We start from the raw sequence: 17,186 nt of genomic DNA, 5'->3' as shown, positions 1-17,186 counted from the left end.
GCTATACTCAAAGGTCTGAGCAATGAAAGCAAGCATGCTAAATGCCTTCTTAACCATCCTGACTACATGTGATGCAAACTTCTAGGGCTCTGTTCTACAGCACTGCCTGAGGCCCTACTTTTAACTGAATAAGTCTTGCCTTTGTTTGTTTTACCAAAATGCAATACCAAGCATTTATACCAAGTAAACTTCACTTGTCACTCCTCAGCCCGTTGTTCCAATTGATCAAGATCTCTTCGTAATCTTAGATATTCTGCTTCACTGTCAACAATGCCACCAATTTTGATGTCATCACAAACTTACTAACCATGCTTTCTACATTCTCATTTAAATCATTTATATAAATGACAAAGAAAAATGGACCCAGCACCAACCCCTGTGGAACACCACTGTGATACAAGCTTTTGTCCATGAGTTCAGAATCTCACCAACCCAAGTTAAGCCAGGCAGAGATACTGGAGGTGAATTAATTCCCTGTTCTGTTCTCCCCACTGGGATTCTTGCAAGGATGCCTGCCTTGAAGAAGTTTTCCTCCTCTCTCTACAAGAATCTCAGGGAGTCCCTCTCCCACTGCAACTCCCAAGTCATTTCCTCTGCCCTGAAGCTCTTACCTGCCCAACTTCTTTTCCACCTATCCACTCCACCCTCTCCTCCCTGACCTATCACCTTCATCTCCTCCCCCACTGACCTATTGTACTCTATGCTACTCTCTCCCCATCCCCACCCTCCTCTAGCTTATCTCTCCACTCTTCAGGCTCTCTGCCTTTATTCCTGATGAAAGGCTTTTGCCCGAAACATCGATTTTGCTGAAGCTCCTCGGATGCTGCCTGAACTGCTGTGCTCTTCCAGCACCATTGTTCCAATATGATTGCCAGGGAGATGTGTTTAACTTGGAATATTTATCCAGGACTGAGGCATTGAAAAACATCACATTTCTATTAACAATAATCACTCAAAACTATTGAAATTAGCGTCGCAAATAAATTGGCAGTGAGGTGTAGGTGGTTGTTGTAGGAGCTCAAGGGTAAAATTGAGAAATGAGGTACGTGGGTCCAAGCACACATATAACTTTCATTCAAATCTTTTGCTAAGATTATGCTGAAAGCACCACAAATTTACAGTCCTATCATGTTTGACATAATCGTAATTCTTAACTTTTATATTTTCTGAACCTTTTTGATTTGTTCATGTGAGTTCCAATGGCAAGGTCAGCATGTGTCGGCCGTCCCTAATTACTTTGAGAAAGCTACAGAAGAGTCAATTCCTTAAATTGCTGCACTGCGTGTGATGTAATTATACCTTCAGTTCTATTGGAAATTAATCCCTTCGCGTCTTTGCAAAATTGTGAAGGAATTTAGTAATTGCTGCAGCATTGTCAGATGGGGTAGCTTGAAGAGCTTGTCACATTCAGAGTGGGAGAGCACATAAAAATAGAATAATACAACCAAAGAATATCGAGTGTAATGTCACTTCCTGTTTATCATCTGTTCTCCAGATAGTTCCCTCAGCACTTACTGTAGAATTTTTCCAATTATTATTCATTGATCAAACTGAAGTGAAAAGTCATGGAAAAAATGATGAATTGACTACAGGAATGAATGTAAAGCTGTCAAATTAAAGCTACTGCCAGTGATGAAGGATGGCATTCACAGATACCAATCACAAGGCAATAAGAGTTCAGAACCCTTCATGGACATTAGCTCATGCAATCCCAATGTTGCAGGATGTGTACCAGAAAGCAATTGGGATAACGATGTAGTCCCTCTAACCTCAGTACCTTTGCACAGTATGTTATTTTAACCTGTTCTTTTCACACTTTGTTTGAAGTACTTAAACATACAGATGAAACTCCAGTCAGATCTTTGGACCACAACTGAAAATATCACACTAGCCCTCACCAGGAGAGCCATTATGAATCATTTGTTTTTGGACCCAACTGCTGGCCAATTCAGACGGGTTAAGGGGAAGGTAAGGTCAAAATAGTCTCCTTTAGAACTCTGGCGAATGTGAGGACTGCAGATGCTGGAGATTAGAGTTGAGTGTGTGGTGCTGGAAAAGCACAGCAGGTCAGGCAGCGTCCGAGGAGCAGGAAAATCGATATTTCAGGATGAAGGGCTTTTGCCCGAAACAACAATTTTCCAGCTCTTTGGATGCTCCCTGACCTGCTGTTCTTTTCCAGCAATGCACTCCTTTAGAACTGTGCTTATCGCATATTAATACTACATCTGAGGAATACCAAGCTCTAAACCAACTGGGCAGAATCTTTCCAGGCACTGAAAAATGTGCACATTATCAAGAAAGTTGGGAATATCGAGGCCTGCAAAGACCTTCTAAATGCTGACAGCAAAAAGTCCCACTTTCCAACCAATAGTTAAACAGTGAGAGAAGGTTCTCATCAGTGACCGGTCATGCTTTAGCATGTCATCATGAGTTAATTTCACCTCATCAGTATGCAGCTTCCCATTCTCCTACCAGCCACAGAGAAATTAGATGGAGACAATTCCTGACTTGAAAGTCAGAACAGGTACCTGATGACTCCAGGTTGCTGCTTGTTCTTCTGGACATTCAAAGTGTCAGCAACATCTCAGGGTATGCTGTCACCACACTCCCCTGTCCATGGCTGTTAACATTCGATACATACCACCATCACTGCACACTCATGTAGTACATCTCTGATCCAACTGTAACATAGTCCTGTACCTCCACGTTATACTTCGAAGTCTGTCACTGTGACGCTGTTGCAACTACATATGCAGTGACCGGCATGTTTGATTGGATTAGATTCCCTACAGTATGCAAACAGGCCATTTGGCCCAACAAGTCCACACTAACCCTCCGAAGAGTAACCTATCCAGACCCATTCCCCTACCCGTTATTTACCCCTGACTAATGTATCTAACACTGTGGGCAATTTAGCATGGCCAATTCACCTAACCTACACATCTTTGAACTGTAGGAGGAAACCGGAGTACTTGGAGGAATCCCACGCAGACACGGGGAGAATGTGCAAACTCCACACAGACAATCGCCCAATATGGGAATCGAACTTGGGTCCCTGGCGTTGTGAGGCAGCAGTGCTAACCACTGAGCCACTGTGCCACCAAATCACATGGATTCAAGCAGGGTAAAGGTCAGGCTTTTATTTTCATTTTGCTCAGTCATGTTCTATCTACATGGTTGCTTATGGCATCCTTATCTGTCCTTCTGCATCTTTAGGGGCAGCACAGTGGCTCAGTGGTTAGCACTGCTGCCTCACAGCATTAGGAACACAGGTTCAATTCCAGCTTTGGGTGACTGTCTGTGTGGAGTTTGCACATTCTGCCCATGTCTGCATGGGCTTCCTTTGGTGGTTCCGGTCTCCTCCCACAGTCCAAAGATGTGTAGGTTAGGTGGATTGGCAGTGCAAAATTGCCCACAGTGTCCAGGGATGTGTAGGTTAGGTGGATTGGTCATGGGAATTGCAGGGTTCTGGGGATAGGTTAGAGGCTGTGTCTAGCTGGGATGCTCTTCGGAAGGCCGGTGTGGATTTGATCAGCCAAATGGCAGGTTTCCACACTGTGGGGAGTGTGCAATTTATTTGTCCCCTCAGTCAGAGGGTAAATGCCTTTTAGTTCAGTCACAAAGATAGGCATCTTATCATAGCAGTCAGCAGAGATCAGTCAAGTTTCACACCTGCATCATGCATCAGCAGTGTATACAGCAAACAAAGTGCACGTGCATCAACAAATTTACTACATTTCAACCTCAAAGGGGGATACAGGTTTCAGTCAGGTGGTCCCAGCACAGTAGATCAAGGTTAGTGTCCATGATTGGCCACATGGGGTGGTCAGGGTGAGGGTATGCATAACACTACAACCTGTGATTAAATCATGGTCAGTCCTGTAGGTCCAGTCTATCTGGTCCAGGAAGTCAAAGAACATTAGTGTGGAGCTGCATACAAATCATTAAAAGATCTGGTCACACATAAGTCAGTCAGGAAACTGGACCAAGGTCAGGTCTGGTGTTGAGGGGGGTAGTGGGGGTGGGGGGGTTGGTGGGGGAAGGTCAGCTCAATGAAGGTTAAGGGTGGGGTTATCAAGGGAGGTAGAAGCCAAAGGAGGGAGAGTACATTAATGCTGGGGCTTATGTGGGCAGCACGGTGGCACAGTGGTTAGCACTGCTGCCTCACAGTGCCAGAGACCCAGGTTCAATTCCCACCTCAGGCAACTGTCTGTGTGGAGTTTGCACATTCTCCCTGTGTCTGCGTGGATTTCCTCCGGGTTCTCCGGTTTCCTCCCACAGTCCAAAAATGTGCAGGTTAGGTGAATTGGCCATGCTAAATTGCCCATAGTATTAGGTGAATGGGTAAATGGAGGGGAATGGGTCTGGGTGGGTTGCTCTTCGGAGGGTCGGTGTGGACTTGTTGGTCCGGAGGGCCTGTTTCCACAGTGTAAGTAATCTAATCTTAGTGGCAACATGCTGAGATACAGAGGGGGGCAATGATTGCGATGGGAAGTACAATGTGAACATACAATGAGGGGGGTGGTACAGAGAGGGAGATGATAAAGGAGTGGTGTGGGAGGGTGGGTCACCAGCAATCTGGCCTCAATGTGCGGGTAACATTTGGTCATAAGTCAAAGCTGTGAGTGGGAACATTTGGATGGTCAGTAATGAAATCGAGACATAAGGAGCCCCCTTAATTCACTGTGATACCTCACTATCTCCTCTCAGTGTGTAAATGCCCACTGGGGAGCATTTCCATAATATCATCAGATGATTCCTCTCGGACCATTATACATAATGCACATAAAAGATAACCAATCTCTCTTGCATTTGCTCTGTGACAGGACACAGTAAAGGTATGATCCATCTCACCGGAGCCCAACTTTGCATTGATTTCAGGTCATAAATTTAGCTCTAGGTAAAGTCTGGCACTATCATTAGGTTTGGAATCTCAAAAGCTGCTGTAGACTCAAGATTCTTGCAGCACTGGTAATGGCTGCTGTCCATAAATCAAAGGAATAAGGATGCTACACTCACTGTGAGTACCCTTTTCAGTCTTTAACAAGTGATCCAAAATATCTTAATTTTATTTATATAATCATAACACTAAGGTTAAAAAGGTTTATACCTAACTTATAATGTATTTAACATTCACAATAAATAATCTGGAGTGTATATGCAGGGTACTTAAATGGTAAATAATTGATGAACGCTAATGGCCAAAGGATTGAGCAATGGAAATATTTATCAGTGTTTAAGCTTCAGTAACTAAACATGCCATATTTAAGCAAAGTAATTACTGCAACTCAATAGATTTCCATTGAGCTAATGTAGCATTACTGCAATGCATTGAAGATAAATGTGACAATGTAACCATCGTGCCATTATAACTAACAAAATGTTTTTCTGGATTATATTTTATAAATTGTAATCTTCATATTTTCAAATATTTAATACAAAACTCAATTATGCATCTTCTGCTTTCACTATTAATACAAGGAGCAGATCACAGGCTTTGAATTACTTGCCATAGAATTCATCTCCCATTTCCCCAAAGCCTATCTGTCATCTACAAGACACAGGTCAGGAGTATGTGGAAATACTCCCCACTTGCCTGGATCAGTGCAGCTCTAACACACTCAACAGGTTTGACATCAGCTGGGCCACTCTATCCCCCATGCTGAAGATTCATTCTCTTTACCACTGGTACACAATGATACCATCTACAAGACACATTGCAGCAACTCATGAAGCTCCCTTCCACAGAATCATCCAACCATGATTTTCACTTGAAGGCTAGTTTATCTGCTGCAGTAATAATAAAGAAAGCATGCTGTATTAAAAAGAAAGCAACAGCCAATTATCTATCCTGTCCCTTGTAGAAACCAAGTAGAGCAGATCTGCCAATGCTCGCACCACCCAGGTCTCAGGCAGTGAATGGGGCAACGGGTCAAGGCAACAGGTGGGGTCAAGGTCAAGTTGCCAGTGGGCCTGAGGTTGTATTGATGAGTCAGGTCAGAGTCGAGGCTGTGAGAAGGTCTGAGGTTGAGGCAGCAAGTGGGGATGTGTGGAGATGGTGAGTGATTTCGGTTTAGATTGTAAGCAGAGTCCTGGAAGCAGGTTATAGGGAAACAAGAAACCTTCGCAGAAAAAGGTGTGAACCTCTCAGAGAACTACACTGAAAGATGGCGGAACAAGCCTCTCGAGTTTGTGTGGTGCCTAACTGCGTGAGAGTGTGTATGCGTGAATGTGGGCAGCAGACTGACGGAGACAGAATGCTTCTGTAAGAGCATCAATGAGAGATCAGAGAGAGTGAGTTTATGAGAGGCAGAGATTGAGAGTGGGAGGATCGACACAGAATGTGGAAAGCAGAGAGAGAGAGAGCGAGAGTGCATGAAGAACTAAGCCAAATACTCATCCATCTATCTCCTCCACCTCTTCCTGAAAACCTATCAACAAATAGATGGGAAAAGAGGGAAACCCAGGCTGAATCAAAACATGCTTCTCACCCCCACTTCCATGTGAATTCCACAAATGCCAGCTCAGAATTTGTGCCAGACAACAAGCACTTTGTCAGTTTTACTGAAACATTTTCTTAGCTCAGTGTCAGCCCCCAACCCCTTTCATAGTGATATAGACTTGAAGCCTAGTCTGTCTGTCTGACTTTGTTTCATAAGAGAGAGAGTACACAAATAAAACAATTATTAGCTTGATCAACTACTGTGTACATTTTAATGGTAATGCTTGTTTATTACTCATTAATTTAAATTATCAATTTGTTGCTCTGAAATTTGCTTATTGTTGTGCAAAGTCTTGGCTTTCCAAAATTTGTTCACTGTCCTCAATCCTTGCAGTATGGCTCCGATGTGAAAAGGTCGAAAAAGTCTCCTATGGGATTAATATACAATGAATTGCCATGCAGTGCAGATTTGTATGTTTATGTTGATTTATAATAGAGTTTTACCTACATTTTTGCTGAAGTATTTCAGTTCTTTTCATTAAAAGGTGATTGTGAGTACACAAGGCTGTAATTGTCATGCCTTCTTTAAATTGGTAAGAATTCAGTATTTCACTTCTCAATGACCTGGTGATCAATGATTTCACTTATCAATGATTTCCCATCCCATACATGGGAAATCAGCAGAAGAGTAGATTTAGAAATGATATGACGAAGACATTTCTTAGTGCCCCCGCATCTCAAAACTTACTCCATTTGGTAGAATCAGAATCTTAACCAGAGGGATTCAAATTTGGATTTTTTTAGAAACATTCAATCAGAACTTGGTAAATGACAACAAATTCAACCAGTCAATCTTAATTTTTCCACATTTTGATTCAGAAAATGAACAGAGAAGTATTTTTATTGTCATGAAAATAGATCATAACCGTACAACATCAATGGGTATAAAGAACTTTTAATTACAACGTGTTTATTAAGAGAGCAAACAGCCAAACAAATGACTCAGAATATAAGTTCTGGGTAAGAATGTAAGTCATTGGAAGCCCTGTGTGGATTATCCCCAGTTTTGAGGGAAATCATGGAATGTCACACCTGATGGGTTTAAAGGAGGTTTCAAAGATGACTTCAAAGTGAGAAATGCACTACACACTGAAATGTAATATGTGGGTTTTCTCAGACTGTGAACATAATGAAAAGAAAAGAGAATAATCTGGGTAAGAGAAATGTCTGCATTTTCCCCTTTCAAGAATACATAAGAACAAGGGTTAAAATTAAGCTTTAATAACCCTGGTCTGTGTGTGCTATGAGGGTCACAGTTGGTAAAAACCCTAGTGATCCATGCACGACAATTTAAAAAAAAGAGATGTCTTTCTCTTTTCCTATAAGCTGGCCAGGAAGGACAAGAAACAGGATAAAATAATTTCACCAAACCTTCAAAATCTCCAACTTGACTGCTCACCTGACAATGTTAATGCTACTGACAGCATCCAAAATAGTAGGTGCACTGTGTGATTATCAACTGTCCGCAAGAAATTCAAAGATTGACCAGTGTAGTTTTTAACTTCCATCTATTTTTAGATACACTTCTCATTTCTAATCTACACAGACAAGTCTTGCATTATTACTTATTTTCTAATTTAGTAACTAATCATCTTACTCTTACTTTAACTCAAGACAACCTGGTTGTGTTGGTTCTTTTCCAAACATAAGTTCATCTGGTTTTGGAAAATGCTATCCACAAGGGAAGGAATTCTACTTCAGTTAACCTTAACATGACCAACTGAAGGGATGAGCCACTTCATCCTTCCTCACGCAGCAACTTAACAATTTAGGGTTTCCTATTTGTAAATGTAATAAATTGGGGAACTTCATCCAGGGGCTGGTTGTAATTATTCCGTGATACCATCTGAATGAAATACTGAACTGATAAATTATCTCTGATCTGATCATTCAGTTACACATTATAAGATCCTTCTGCATTCTTTCAGTGTTCTGAACAGCATTCCAACACCACCAGAGACTTCCTGTTCACTTTACTGTCACTGTCATCTTCGACCATGTATCAAATGTCTGGTGCATTTGCCTACGTAGCAACAGTTACCCCATTCCAAAAAGTAACTTATTTTACATGAAGTTATTTCTTTAAGGTAGTACTAACTTTTTGAAAATAATACTTGGGTGAAGTATGTTGGAGGGTTCATACTTGAAACATGAACTGATCTGCTCTCGCCACCTTAGTCAGTCATCTGGCCAGTAGAGTGTTTTCAGCATTTTATCTTTTTGCTTCAGTGTCACACTATCTGCTTTCCTTGATTTCTGACTGATAATGGTCCTCATATTAATTGTTCTTCCTGTCTTTGGAAAATCTGATAGAAAGGAACAGTTACAAAACTGAGTCACTTATCCCCTGCATTCCCTTTTCCAACGTGATCCAGCTGTTTGGAGCAAGTGATTTATCATCTCCTTTTTATTTACCTTGTATATACAGCATTTGAGATTTTCATGATGGGTGTTTGAACCATTCAACTAGTTTTTTTTAAGAGAGACACAGTGACTAGTTATTTCTTAATTTACCTTAAAACTTTAACCCCAGTTAAAATTGTGTGAGGAACTGAGTATCATTACATAATGTAATTATTTGAAATGGGCACATTTTAAATGGAGGAAGATGGTGCTTAAAAATGACTAATTCCTGAATTAACTCTTCTAATATCAATCTGTAAGTAAAATAAACATACCAAACTCCTCAGGCACTGTGATGGAGTACAGACATGTCTGGCCACTTGTATAATTGTGAGGATAATTAGGAGAAAGAACCACTCCTTGAGATCCAGTGTGTTGTCCACCACAAGGAGCTGAAAAATAATTAAATAAATATATATAAATTAGCAAAACAGCACTTAGAAGTTGTAACGGAGAAGAACCATGTTCCGTGATGTTCCTTTATGCATCATATGATTAAATAGTAATAGAATCTAAATATTGTTGCACTAAAGAAAAACATTGTCAAAAACCATCAAAATTGTGTTTTCATTGAATTAGCAATAAAGGGTAAAGGGCAAAGGAACCATAGTATTAACAAATCATGCAGCTCTCTTTTCAGAGTGGGGTAAACTGGTGGTAAGTTTAACCTGAAGGTTACTGAGCCTCAGATGAGGGTTACCAGGCCTCAGATGCGGTGAGAGATTGAGAAGAAGAATCTTTCATGATAACTGAGTCAGTGCAGGAAATCGGCCCATGTTGTAGGTGTCACTCTGCAAAATAGCCATCCAGCCAACTAAGCTAAGCCAACTACTCAAGTACTACCAGTCGGGCTACTCTGTGCAAATAAATGAATATTAGTAATGAAACAGAAACAGAACTTGTCTGTTATTGTCTGTAAGAATTTTGTGGTGAGCTGACATGTTGAACAGCTGCAATGCATGTGATTAGCACTGAATGTAGCAGCCTTCTCTATAAAAAGAAATGGAGGGCTCTTTTTGGGCTCTCCAGCTAGCAGGCAAGACTTTCCACATTTTGAGTCTCAAGTGGATGAGCCAAACATGCATGCTGCCAAACACATTCAGTACCATTTATGATCTTAAAACATACTTATGTTTTTTGGAAAGTAAGAAAAAAGAGGTTATAAATATAATGTCTCAACAAGTATAATTGTAATGATCATCTTTAGTGAGTGTAATGCTAGAAAATGTGCAAGAGAACATGAACCCCTTCACAAATAATCGATGACTGTCATGTCAATGAGACGTTGGTAACAAATGAAATGCACATATGCTTCTTAGCTGCTATTTTCAGTTTGATCTACAATCTTGCTCATCGAAGATATGAAAATGACGAATACTGCAGTTGCTATTGCTTGCATTCTCTGTCTGCATCACTCAGCAGCTCTTGATTTGTGAGGGTGATTGTTACATAATGTTGAACAAAGCTATGGTAGGCTATTCTGAAATCGAAGGTAAATCAGTCAAGTAACAAATGAGTTCACAGTACTTTTCACATATGTTCAAATAATTCTCCTTTTTCAAAATCAAGCCTTCTGCAATTTTGGATGACCTCACAGAGGAATACTGAACTCCATTAAAAGATTTTAAGCAGTGCTTGGTCATGAAAGAAACCCTACATTCAGTAAGTTTCTGTATTCTAATGGGCCTGAGCAAGTATATGCAGACAATAAGACTAAGCTCTAAAATAATCTTCACTGATCAAATAAAAAGGATTTTATAACTTCAGTAAAGTCCACAAAGGACTCTGGACAGCCCATTTCCAGGCTGATTTTGTCAATCACTTGATGAAAGCCCTCATTAAGTATTACAAAGTATATGAACAGAAACTGACAGTCAATTTCTATTGGGAAAATTATATTTGCAGTTATATAGAAAAAAGATAATTGGGATTTTAATTACTTTTCCTGTTGAAATTATAAATGTTACTTCTTTTTTACTGTAGCCTGAATAGTTTTCAATGCTTTCTTCATTTCTCTTTTTTTATATGTTTTCATTGTGATAAACAGACACAAAAGGCTTCAAGAACTGGGGACGAGAGCAAGAGTATTTGTTATGGTTGAGAATCAGACTTGAACACATTGAGTGACGGAGAAGGTTCAATGGGTTGAATGGCTTACGACTACTCCTATTTTCCATGTTTCTGTGTGCTATACGTTTTTGCACATTACACTGAAAAATACATTATTGGATTATATTAGAAACAAATACCAATGGTTGACAAATCCTCCTCCATTGTCAAATCCAAACCACCCAATGGCTGGAGAAAGAACGCCTCATCTTCCGCTTTGGGACCCTCCAACCACATGGCATCAACATTGATTTCACCAGTTTCCTCATCTCCCCTGCCCCCCCCACCTCATCTCTGATCCAAACCTCCAACACTGCACCGCTCTCTTGAACTATCCTACCTGTCCATCTTCCTTCCCACCTATCTGCTCCAACTTCCTCTCCAACCAATCACCATCACCCCCCATCTTCATCTACCTATTGCCTTCCAGCTACCTTCGCACCCCTCCCAGCCCCATTCCCCACCATTGCCCCACTTATTTCTCAGCTCCCTTCCCCATCCACAATCCTGATGAAGGGCTTATGCCCGAAACATTAATTCTCCTGCTCCATTGATGCTGCCCGTCCTGCTATGCTTCTCCAGCGCCACACTTTTCCACTCTGATCTTCGCAGTCCTCACTTTCTCCAAATCATTAAAGATCCCAACTGAAGTATCAATGTTTGGAGAAGGTCTGAGGCAGACACCTGCACAATCAATTTAATTAATAATTTGCATTCTTGTAATTTTGAAGGCATTGTTTCCTGTAAATAATAGTCAAATGTTGCATTTTCTATCTTTATTGTCCCTTCCAGTATTACTGCCATCCTTGCAAATCTTCAATCACACCCCACTCCTTATGAAAACTCACTCTCCCCTGTCTATGCACAATGAGATGTTCTACTCCAGCAATTTCTGGGACAATATGAGAGAGATGGAGACCAAGGCAATGGCAACAGCAATGATCATTTTTTAAAAAGTAAACAAAGGAACATTTATATAATAAAGCAATGATTATTTCAGCTAGGATGGTGCTTTAAAAGCATGCAGACAGGAGGAAGGAATTGGAAGTGAACAAACTAAACTCTAAACCAAACTCTATTCTGACCTTGATCAAAAAAAAGTCACCCATTTAGCTTCTGCTGATTTTGCTGACTGATGCTCTAGTGTGGGATCTTTCATATTCAAATGAACATAGATAACTTCAAAGGGAGTAGTGCAGAAAATCTGCTCAGAGTGCATGCCCGCTTTTGATAGTGCCAGCTGCAATTTTGATTTAAGTAAAAACATGAAATGCAACAATGCTTTTTTCAAAAGCTACAAAACAGAAACACGTAGGCCGGGTGTGAGGTTAGGTTTGGTAATATAAGTGACGAGGGAGATGGGGGAGAGGTGGATGAAGTGGGTAGATGAGTAAGTGAATGAGGTGAGATAGGATGGCAGATATGTAGTGGGTGGGAAGTTGGTTGGATCAGAGGGCATTTGGTTGTGTCAGAGGTCAGGTCCTGGGTGTCATAGTCAGTGAGTAGTTTGGAGTCTTCAGGATTGTGATGGAGGGTAGAGGAGGGAAGTCAGGTGATGGGATGGGGTCAGTTTGGGTGAGACGGGAAGGTGGGGAGAGACTGGGAGCTAAATTCTGGAGAACATTGTTAGGAGCTGGAGGTCACAAGTGTGGAAATTATCAGGGATGAAGGGGTGGGATAAGGGAGGTTAGAGACAGAGTAGGTTCACCAAATGTGATTTGGGGTTCAGTTAAATAGTTACCCAGGAATTATACTAGAATCATTTTCTATCCAACATCTCCTGATTAACTATTCAGATAAATATGGCGGAATCATCCAAAGTCTCCCATTCTAACTCAGACTTTCTCAGAGGGTCTCAGGAAGTAGCAAATTGTTCATTGAAAGTTCAAAGTTCTTGTACATTGTGTCTTGTCACTGGGTGGTTCAAGGGATTCCATAACCTGTCTTGGGAGGTACATCTGGCCTCTGAACACTGGGAAACCGGAAGATGTGGGCAAGATAGTCCGCAATTTGGAGTTATGAACATTAGAACATTGGAAAAAGGAGGTCATTCAGCCCTTCAAGCATGCAGCATCATTCAATTCGATCTTGGTCGATCTACATGTCAACTTCATTTCCCTACCAATGCTCCATATCCCTGAAACCCTGAACAACAATAAATGAAAGTGTTCCAATTAACATCCAATTGTTGTAGTAACCAGACACTTTTGGGGACAAGTTCCACATTAGTTTTCGACTTTGTGTGAAACAATAATTCATGACTTTGTCCTGACTGAACTAGCTATGAACATTATCTCCTCTTGTTCCAGTGAGATTCCTTAGACTTTTGAAAAATGTGAGCAAATTAAAAGAAACAAGACATTCATTGCCACAAATGAAATAATGGGATTTTAATGTGGTAATACAACCACTGTAGTGCAAAAGAAATGCAAGTTGCTAATGTTCCCCAATTACTCTCATTTCAACCTCAAACAATGGCACTTTAAGCATTAAGCCTCCTCCTTCCTCATCTTTCCTTGGTCATTGTGATAATCAAAATCAGGGGAATGCCCAATGGGTTAGCCAGTAAAATGTCTTTACTTCATATTATGTAAAGGATATATGATCTTAAAGTTAATTACGTTCAGGCATAACAGAACACTGAATGGCAAAGACAGTAAGATAACTGAACAAATTCCAAACCAGTCCTCTAGAAAATATGGCTCAACATTTTTAGCTTTACATCAATATAGGATATGTGTAATATTGCTAAAGAGAAATGAAGATTTGCTGGAGAGTAACTCATTTCTGTCATCTCTACACATCGTAATACATGTGGCATCCTTGTCCATTTAATTAAATGTATACATTACCATGGCATGAAGGAAGAGCCCTATTCCAGACCGGTTTCCCATCTTCCCCAATGATGCACGTGATTGTAGCAACATTTGCTAACTGGTAGCCAGGATCACAATGATAGGTAACAGTCGAACCGAGCTTAAAATCCAAACCAATGCGTGTCCCATTCATTATGTTTCCAGGATCAAAACATGCTTCTCGAGGTTTCTCTGTAAGATAAAGAAACAAAGTAAAACATCACAAAAGGAAAAAGAAGTCAATGAAATGAGGCTAGGCAGATAAAGGAAATGTGGAAATGTCCTGCTGGGAACTGGATTTTAGATAGTTAGATTTTGCTGTGTGCACAAGAGTTCAACAAGATTAATTGTCAAGTGTCACACACTGTAGCATACCAGGTTCAATTCTGTGTCAGCTACCTAATCCAGAGCAGCAATCAAGAAGGAGAAGCCATTCCTGACTGTGGTGCAGTGCTTAGATGAGAACAGGATCAGGCTTGGTTACATACCCTTCATAATTGCATACATCAAACACATGTACTGCTCTGGCTCAGTCATGAAGAATGGTCATTTCAGTGAAACCACAGATGCCTGTTGGCACTTGTGCAAGTTTACACCAGAAACAGAGAGGTAAGAAGGGAAAACAGCTTAAAAGCATAAGTTAAGTGTTGGCACTTTGCAACAGACTGCCAAGATTTAGAAATGATAGTCACTCTGAAACACAACTGCATTTTAATATAGTTTAATCAATGGTAGGAATGTCAGACATTTGCAACTAAAGAATACAGTAATGCACACTAACAGGACTGTTTTCTTTCATGATTTTGAGATATTTCACTTTGCTCTTCCCTCTTCCTCCTGACATTCTTTTTTCTATATCACTGCCATGAAGACAGGAGAATAGATGTAAGCCAAAACCTCCCTCACAATATGAATAGTTACTCGAGTATTATGAGAGTTCCCAGTGATCTTCTCCCTCCCTGTCAGGTATTCTTGGCTTTTGCACAGGGAATAACCACAGGTGACAGATACATCAAGTGTGAAGTTGGCCCATTCACCTATCATCGCAACTTGTTAGAGATTCACACTACATGGTAATTTCAAAAGAAAATGTATTTCAAATCCAAATGAACATGGTGGATAAGAATAAGGGATGTCTTGTTTTATATGCAGCAAGTCCAACAAACACAAATAATAGTCCTTCTAACAAATGTGAGGATATTTTGTTAAACTTGCCCAGCCCCTGGTTGTGAGAAACTTTACACTCAAATTTTTGGGATAAAATGAAATATTCTGATGGAGATATGAAGAAATTCTTTAGAAATGCACAACAGGACAGTCAGCATCTGAAACATAAGTCAATGTTTTTGGTAAAGTCCTCAATTGTGACTCATTGTGAAACGTTAACCTTATGTTATCCTTTCAGATACCAACTGGTCTGCAGTCCATTGAGAAGATGTTCTACCTTTGTTTCTTATTCTTGCAATTCCCATCCATACAACATCACTTGCTGTAAAAATTTAAATTCTAGTAACAATATATAGAACACAGAATCATAGAGTCATACAGCACAGAAACAGATCCTTCAGTCCAACCAGTCCATGTTGAACATAATCCCAATCTAAACTAGTCCCACCTGCCTGCACCTGGCCCATATCCCTCCAAACCTTTCCTATTCATGTATTTATCCAAATTTTTTTTTAAATGTTATAACTGTCCCCACATCCATCACTTCCTCAGGAAGTTAATTCCACACGTGAACCACTCTGTGCGATAATTTTGCACTTCGCACCTTTTTAAAATTTATCTCCTCTCATCTTTTAGATGTACCACCAGTATTGAAATCCCTCATCCTCAGGAAAAGAGAACTATCATTAACCCTAAAGTTGCCTCTCAACCTCCTATGCTCCGTGAAAAAGTCCCAGCCTATTCAACTTTTTTTTATAACTCAAACCTTCCATACATAGTAACATCCTGGTAAATATTTTGTGAACCCTTTCCAGCTTAATAATATATTTCCTATAATTGGGCAACCAGAACTGGATACAATATTCCAGAAGAGGCCTCACTAATGTCCTGTACAACCTCCGCATGACTTCCCAACCCCTATACTCACAGGACTGAGCAATGAGGCAAACGTGCCAAATGCATTTTTAAGCACCCTGTCTATATGTGTGTCAAACTTCAAAAGGTGCCTGAACCCCTAGGTCTCTCTGTTTACTACACTACCCAAGGTCCTACCATTAATCGTATAAGTCCTAACTTTGTTTGTTGTACCAAAATGCAATACCTCACATTTATCCAGATTGAACTCTATCTGCCATTTTTCAGCCCACTGACCCATTTGATTAAGATCTCTTTATAATCTTAGAAAACCTTCTTAACTGTCTATAATGCCACCAATTTTCTATATTCTCATCCAAATTATTTATCTAAATGACAAACTAAAGCATGGTTGCTATTGATTAAACATGATGGACATTTGAAAAATGCCAAGTCCAGACAAATATGGTGGAAACCTTGGATCTAAATATTATTATTCTTGTTCATCACAACCTACGAAGAAAATATAATCTCTAGAAATCAACAAGTACTTGTATTAACATGGAAACATTCAATACATTGAAAGCAGAACCCTTTGCGGAGATGAGCTGAAATTATAACTGTTTTTCTGCAAAAACCCATGGGTTTTAAATGTCACTTCTTGAAACAGGAATTGCAGGCTAAAGTTTAAGAACCCCAAGGTGGTTCAGCATTTAAACACTCAAACAGATAATGAGGGAACAAGTACCTTTGTAATCAATGGCAAATCCTGCCATGCTCACAGAAGCATCACTTCGAAAGGCCAGAAAAAGGCTATTACCACTACTCTCTATTCTCTCAGGTGACTGTGATCCTTGAAAGCTGCCAATTAGAGGGCTGTTGGAATCTTCCCCTTCATAGATATGAAGGAAATCATAGCTGGGCTCCATATGGAAACTAAAACAAAATAAGTAAGTTCAAATAAAGATAAGGTGGAAATGTTCACAAAAAAAAGATGTTAACATTAATAAGCAGTGTCCCTTTACAGCAGCATATAGAATGCAATTGTGCTGCGTGGTTTTTAACCGGAAACAATTTTGCAATTACCTTTTAAATATCAGTGCTATGACATAGTCTTGATTGACTTTAATTCTCCAGTCACATTCTTTCCCATGAGGATAAGGTTGAGGGTAGTTAGGCGATAAAATGACACCTGCTGGGCCTGTCAGATTCCCACCACAGGCAGCTGTCACAACAAGAAATAAAACAGAAAATCAAAGAGTCTTCTGCTTATTCAAACAAAAGTAACACAGATA

The 17,186-nt window shown here is 40.2% G+C and overlaps 1 protein-coding gene across 4 annotated transcripts in view; it reads right to left on the bottom strand.

Moving 5' to 3' along the window:
- Nucleotides 1-17,186, bottom strand: part of LOC122548600 (CUB and sushi domain-containing protein 1-like) — a 2,407,075-nt gene that overhangs the window by 382,951 nt on the left and 2,006,938 nt on the right. For all 4 annotated transcript variants that reach the window (XM_087978377.1, XM_087978362.1, XM_087978369.1 and 1 more), the window contains exons 28-31: nt 16,978-17,116; nt 16,640-16,827; nt 13,867-14,061; nt 9,181-9,297 (exon numbers count right to left, since the gene is read on the bottom strand). In XM_087978377.1, coding sequence (XP_087834503.1) covers nt 9,181-9,297; nt 13,867-14,061; nt 16,640-16,827; nt 16,978-17,116 — 639 coding nt within the window. The remainder of the gene's footprint in view (nt 1-9,180; nt 9,298-13,866; nt 14,062-16,639; nt 16,828-16,977; nt 17,117-17,186) is intronic.

The sequence above is a fragment of the Chiloscyllium plagiosum genome, unplaced genomic scaffold (assembly GCF_037043375.1).
Source record: "Chiloscyllium plagiosum isolate Xiang-an unplaced genomic scaffold, Cpla_swu_hap1 HiC_scaffold_3, whole genome shotgun sequence".
Taxonomy (NCBI): Eukaryota; Metazoa; Chordata; class Chondrichthyes; order Orectolobiformes; family Hemiscylliidae; genus Chiloscyllium; species Chiloscyllium plagiosum.
Note: the sequence above shows the minus strand (reverse complement) of the source record. Positions and strands in the feature narration are given on the sequence as shown.